General features: G+C 42.2%; 1 protein-coding gene across 1 annotated transcript in view; it reads right to left on the bottom strand.

Annotated features, from left to right (window-relative positions):
* The window catches only part of LOC120035599 (voltage-dependent L-type calcium channel subunit alpha-1D-like), a gene marked incomplete at its 3' end in the record, with an annotated part of 46,939 nt that overhangs the window by 15,812 nt on the left and 23,627 nt on the right, over positions 1-7,500 (bottom strand). Inside the window, exons 7-8 of the mRNA XM_038982194.1 lie at positions 4,141-4,244; positions 2,693-2,859 (exon numbers count right to left, since the gene is read on the bottom strand). Coding sequence (XP_038838122.1) covers positions 2,693-2,859; positions 4,141-4,244 — 271 coding nt within the window. The remainder of the gene's footprint in view (positions 1-2,692; positions 2,860-4,140; positions 4,245-7,500) is intronic.

Raw genomic sequence — 7,500 nt, forward strand, 5'->3', positions numbered from 1 at the left:
CAGCCCTAACCCAGTCCATTCTGTTATAACAGCCCTAACCCAGTCCATTCTGTTATAACAGCCCTAACCCAGTCCATTCTGTTATAACAACTCTAACCCAGTCCATTCTGTTATAACAGCCCTAACCCAGTCCATTCTGTTATAACAGCCCTAACCCAGTCCATTCTGTTATAACAGCCCTAACCCAGTCCATTCTGTTATAACAACCCTAACCCAGTCCATTCTGTTATAACAGCCCTAACCCAGTCCATTCTGTTATAACAGCCCTAACCCAGTCCATTCTGTTATAACAGCCCCAACCCAGTCCATTCTGTTATAACAGCCCTAACCCAGTCCATTCTGTTATAACAACTCTAACCCAGTCCATTCTGTTATAACAGCCCTAACCCAGTCCATTCTGTTATAACAGCCCTAACCCAGTCCATTCTGTTATAACAGCCCTAATCCAGTCCATTCTGTTATAACAGCCCTAACCCAGTCCATTCTGTTATAACAGCCCTAACCCAGTCCATTCTGTTATAACAGCCCTAATCCAGTCCATTCTGTTATAACAGCCCTAACCCAGTCCATTCTGTTATAACAGCCCTAACCCAGTCCATGCTGTTATAACAGCCCTAACCCAGTCCATTCTGTTATAACAGCCCTAACCCAGTCCATTCTGTTATAACAGCCCTAACCCAGTCCATTCTGTTATAACAGCCCTAACCCAGTCCATTCTGTTATAACAGCCCCAACCCAGTCCATTATGTTATAACAGCCCTAACCCAGTCCATTCTGTTATAACAGCCCTAACCCAGTCTATTCTGTTATAACAGCCCTAACCCAGTCCATTCTGTTATAACAGCCCTAACCCAGTCCATTCTGTTATAACAGCCCTAACCCAGTCCATTCTGTTATAACAGCCCTAACCCAGTCCATTCTGTTATAACAGCCCTAACCCAGTCCATTCTGATATAACAGCCCTAACCCAGTCCATTCTGTTATAACAGCCCTAACCCAGTCCATTCTGTTATAACAGCCCTAACCCAGTCCATTCTGTTATAACAGCCCTAACCCAGTCCATTCTGTTATAACAACCCTAACCCAGTCCATTCTGTTATAACAGCCCTAACCCAGTCCATTCTGTTATAACAGCCCTCACCCAGTCCATTCTGTTATAACAGCCCTAACCCAGTCCATTCTGTTATAACAGCCCTAACCCAGTCCATTCTGTTATAACAGCCCTAACCCAGTCCATTCTGTTATAACAGCCCTAACCCAGTCCATTCTGTTATAACAGCCCTAACCCAGTCCATTCTGTTATAACAGCCCTAACCCAGTCCATTCTGTTATAACAGCCCTAACCCAGTCCATTCTGTTATAACAGCCCTAACCCAGTCCATTCTGTTATAACAGCCCTAACCCAGTCCATTCTGTTATAACAGCCCTAACCCAGTCCATTCTGTTATAACAGCCCTAACCCAGTCCATTCTGTTATAACAGCCCTAACCCAGTCCATTCTGTTATAACAGCCCTAACCCAGTCCATTCTGTTATAACAGCCCTAACCCAGTCCATTCTGTTATAACAGCCCTAACCCAGTCCATTCTGTTATAACAGCCCTAACCCAGTCCATTCTGTTATAACAGCCCTAACCCAGTCCATTCTGTTATAACAGCCCTAACCCAGTCCATTCTGGGTCGGACCTCTGTTCCATTCTGTTATAACTGTTTGGAGCGGCAGGGTAGCCTAGTGGTTAGAGTGTTGGACTAGTAACCGAAAGGTTGCAAGGTCAAATCCCAGAGCTGACAAGGTAAAAAATCTGTCGTTCTGCCCCTGAACAAGGCAGTTAACCCACCGTTCCCCGGTAGGCCGTCATTGAAAATAAGAATTTGTTCTTAACTGACTTGACTAGTTAAATAAAGATCAAATAAAAAAATAAAAAAATACAAATAACGGAACAGAGTAAAGACTACAGTAGCACCTAAAGACAGGGACGGATTTCATTCGAATTTGTAGGTCCCAAAGCTGGAATTCTTAATGGTGAAACTGCCACGTCCGTTCGGGATATTACAACAATGGTGAAACAATCAGGAAGTTACTGTAAACAACACCCCCCCCCCCCCCCCCCCTCTGACATCATTGAACAGATGATGCACGACCCTCCTTTGTCAACAAAACAAAAACAGCCGTGGGGCGAACAGTGGCACTGTTTCCCCTTCTGCGGATTCCATCTTTAAAAGAAGTACAACTTATAAAGGCTTCATAAAGCATACATTAAGTCCTCATAAAGCATACATTAGGGCTTCATAAAGCATACATTAAGACTTCATAAAGCATACATTAAGGCCTCATAAAGCATACATTGAGGCTTTATAAAGCATACATTAAGGCTTCATAAAGCATACATTAATGCCTCATAAAGCATACATTAATGCCTCATAAAGCATACATTAATGCCTCATAAAGCATACATTAATGCCTCATAAAGCATACATTAAGGCTTCATAAAGCATACATTAATACCTCATAAAGCATACATTAAGACTTTATAAAGCATTCCTTGAGGCTTCCTAAGCACTTCATAAACGCTTCATAAAAACATCTAAAATCCTATGTCATAATCTATAAATGGTGCATAGTGTTATGTCACATTTGGCAATTCACCCTACAGTGGGAATGGTTATGTCACCCTTTATACACCCTTTATAGACACACACGGTACTCACGTCTGTTTCCATCCTCGTCAAACTCATCCATGTCCTCAGCCTGTGTGATCCAGTCCATGTATCCAGACAGATCCTCCTCCATCTGCTGCTTCTCTCTCAGCTTCTGGAAGTCCCCTCGCGCCTGGGCCTTCTCTCTCTCCTTGGAGAACTCTCTGTAGGATCATAACACATCATGTCAGGCACGTACACACACACACACACGTACACACATACTAATACACACACAGTAGAACACACGCACTAGTGCACACACACTAATACACACACTCTAGTACACACACATACTAATACACACGCAGTAGTACACACCAACTAGTGCACACACACACGTACTAATACACACACACACGTACACACACACACGTACTAATACACACACGTACTAATACACACACACGTACACACACACACGTACACACACACACGTACTAATACACACGCAGTAGTACATACACACTAGTACACACACGTACTAATACACACACGTACTAATACACACGCAGTAGTACATACACACTAATACACACACGTACTAATACACACACGTACTAATACACACACGCAGTAGTAAACACACTCTAGTACACACACGTACTAATACACACACGTACACACACACACGTACTAATACACACACGTACTAATACACACGCTGTAGTAAATACACACGTACTAATACACACACGCAGTAGTAAACACACTCTAGTACACACACATACTAATACACACACGTACACACACACGTACTAATACACACGCAGTAGTACACACACACACACACACACTAATACACACACTCTAGTACACACACGTACACACACACACGCAGTAGTACACACAAACTAGTGCACACATACACACACTAGTGCACACGCAGTAGTACACACACTCTAGTACACACGCACTAATACACACACGCAGTAGTACATACAAACTAGTGCACACGCGCTAGCACACACACTCTAGTACACACACGTACTAATACACACACACTAGAACACACACACTAATACACACACAAATGTACACACAAATTAATACACACGCTCTAGTACACACAAACTAGTGCACACACACTAGTACACACAAACTAGTAAACACGCACTAATACACAAACTAATACACACGCACTAGTACACGCATTAATACACACACACTAATACACACACACTAATACACACACTCTAATACACACAAACTAATACACACACACTAGTACACACAAACTAGTACACACAAACTAGTACACCCGCTCTAATACACACACACACTAGTAAACGCCCCCTTGGCCTCTATCTCCTTGAAGAACTCTCACACAGAGAACACACATAACATCAGGCACACTCACACACTCACACACTCACACACTCACACACTCACACACTCACACACTCACACACTCACACACTCACACACACGGTCGTGATACTCACCCACTCAACACACCCAAAACCAGGTTGAGGACGAAGAAGGAGCCAAAGACCACCAGACTGACAAAGTAAACCCAGGGCATCTCAAACCCGATGGCATCATTCATCTAGTGGAAGAAGAAGAATTTGGAGAAACAGAAAAGAAACAGATGGAGGAACAGCGAAGATACAGAGAAGATACAGATGGAAGAACAGAGAAGATACAGATGGAAGAACAGAGAAGATACAGATGGAAGAAAAGAGAAGATACAGATGGAAGAACAGAGAAGATACAGATGGAAGAACAGAGAAGATACAGATGGAGAAACAGAGAAGATACAGATGGAAGAACAGACGGATGAACAGAGAATATACATATGGATAAACAGAGGTATATACAGATGGATGAACAGAGAAGATACAGTGGAGGAACAGAGGTATATACAGATGGATGAACAGAGGTATATACAGATGGATAAACAGAGAAGATACAGATGGAGAAACAGAGAAGATACAGAGAAGATACAGATGGAGGAACAGACGGATGAACAGAGAATATACATATGGATAAACAGAGGTATATACAGATGGATGAACAGAGAAGATACAGTGGAGGAACAAAGGTATATACAGATGGATGAACAGAGGTATATACAGATGGATAAACAGAGAAGATACAGATGGAGAAACAGAGAAGATACAGAGAAGATACAGATGGAAGAACAGACGGATGAACAGAGAATATACATATGGATAAACAGAGGTATATACAGATGGATGAACAGAGAAGATACAGTGGAGGGACAGAGGTATATACAGATGGATAAACAGAGAAGATACAGATGGAGAAACAGAGAAGATACAGATGGATAAAAAATAAATAGATACAGATGGAGATTCAGAGAAGATACAGATGGAGAAACTGATGGAGAAACAGAAGATACAGATGGATAAACAAATAAAATACAGCTGGAGGCCTCCCGGGTGGCGCAGTGGTCTAGGGCACTGCATCGCAGTGCTAACTGCGCCACCAGAGTCTCTGGGTTCGCGCCCAGGCTCTGTCGCAGCCGGCCGCGACCGGGAGGTCCGTGGGGCGACGCACAATTGGCATAGCGTCGTCCGGGTTAGGGAGGGTTTGGCCGGTAGGGATATCCTTGTCTCATCGCGCTCCAGCGACTCCTGTGGCGGGCCGGGCGCAGTGCGCGCTAACCAAGGGGGCCAGGTACACGGTGTTTCCTCCGACACATTGGTGCGGCTGGCTTCCGGGTTGGAGGCGCGCTGTGTTAAGAAGCAGTGCGGCTTGGTTGGGTTGTGCTTCGGAGGACGCATGGCTTTCAACCTTCGTCTCTCCCGAGCCCGTACGGGAGTTGTAGCGATGAGACAAGATAGTAATTACTAGCGATTGGATACCACGAACATTGGGGAGAAAATGGGATAAAAAATTAAAGAAAAAATAAATAAATAAATAAATAAAAATACAGCTGGAGAAAAAGAGACATATACAGATGGATAAACAGAGAAGATACAGATGGAGAAACAGATAAGATATAGATGGAGAAACTAGAGAATAAAGAAAGACATATACTCAAAGTAATACAGTGATGTAGCTATCACAGTAGAGTAGAGTAGACTACAGTAGAGTAGAGTAGATTATAGTACAGTACAATAGAATACAGTACAGTAGAGTAGATTACAGTACAGTACAATATAATACAGTACAGTAGAGTAGATTACAGTAGAGTACACTAGAATACGGCACAGTAGAGTAGATTACAGTAGAGTACAATAGAATACAGTACAGTAGAGTAGACTACAGTACAGTACAATAGAATACAGTACAGTAGAGTAGATTACAGTACAGTACAATATAATACAGTACAGTAGAGTAGATTACAGTAGAGTACACTAGAATACGGCACAGTAGAGTAGATTACAGTAGAGTACAATAGAATACAGTACAGTAGAGTAGACTACAGTACAGTACAATAGAATACAGTACTGTAGAGTAGATTACAGTAGAGTACGGTAAAGTAGTGTAGAATAATGTAGAGTACAGCAATTACTTTTACAATAGTACCAAATATGTTGTCTTATGAAATGCTGATTGTTGGCATGTTAAGGTTATATATACAGTTGAAGTCGGAAGTTTACATACACCTTAGCCAAATACATTTAATCCTAGTAAAAATTCCATGTCTTAGGTCAGTTAGGATCATCACTTCATTTTAAGAATGTGAAATGTCAGAATAATAGTAGAGAGAATGATTTATTTCAGCTTTTATTTATTTCATCACATTCCCAGTGGGTCAGAACAGTTGTATTTTTTTTTCATCAGACCAGAGGACATTTCTCCAAAAAGTACAATCTTTGTCCCCATGTGCAGTTGCAAACCGTAGTCTGGCTTTTTTATGGCGGTTTTGGAGCAGTGGCTTCTTCCTTGCTGAGCGGCCTTTCAGGTTATGTCGATATAGGACTCGTTTTATTGTGGATATAGATACTTTTGTACCTGTTTCCTCCAGCATCTTCACAAGGTCCTTTGCTGTTGTTCTGGGATTGATTTGCACTTTTTGCACCAAAGTACGTTCATCTCTAGGAGACCGAACACGTCTTCTTCCTGAGCGGTATGACGGCTGCGTGGTCCCATGGTGTTTATACTTGCGTACTATTGTTTGTACAGATGAACGTGGTACCTTCAGGCGTTTGGAAACTGCTCCCAAGGATGAACCAGACATGTGGAGGTCTACAATTTTTTTTCTGAGGTCTTGGCTGATTTCTTTTGATTTTCCCATGATGTCAAGCAAAGAGGCACTGAGTTTGAAGGTAGGCCTTGAAATACATCCACAGGTACACCTCCAATTGACTCAAATGAGGTCAATTAGCCTATCAGAAGCTTCTAAAACCATGACATCATTTTCTGGAATTTTCCAAGCTGTACATTTGAGTTCTTACCCAGTAGAGTACAGTATAATTCTTACCCACAGTAGAGTCGTTACCCAGTAGAGTACAGTATAATTCTTACCCAGTAGAGTACAGTAGAGTCGTTACCCAGTAGAGTACAGTAGAGTCGTTACCCAGTAGAGTACAGTATAATTCTTACCCAGTAGAGTACAGTATAATTCTTACCCACAGTAGAGTCGTTACCCAGTAGAGTACAGTAGAGTCCTTACCCAGTAGAGTACAGTAGAGTCCTTACCCAGTAGAGTACAGTAGAGTCATTACCCAGTAGAGTACAGTATAATTCTTACCCACAGTAGAGTCGTTACCCAGTAGAGTACAGTAGAGTCGTTACCCAGTAGAGTACAGTAGAGTCGTTACCCAGTAGAGTACAGTATAATTCTTACCCAGTAGAGTACAGTATAATTCTTACCCAGTAGAGTACAGTAT

Source organism: Salvelinus namaycush, unplaced genomic scaffold (genome assembly GCF_016432855.1).
Source record: "Salvelinus namaycush isolate Seneca unplaced genomic scaffold, SaNama_1.0 Scaffold1063, whole genome shotgun sequence".
NCBI lineage: Eukaryota > Metazoa > Chordata > Actinopteri > Salmoniformes > Salmonidae > Salvelinus > Salvelinus namaycush.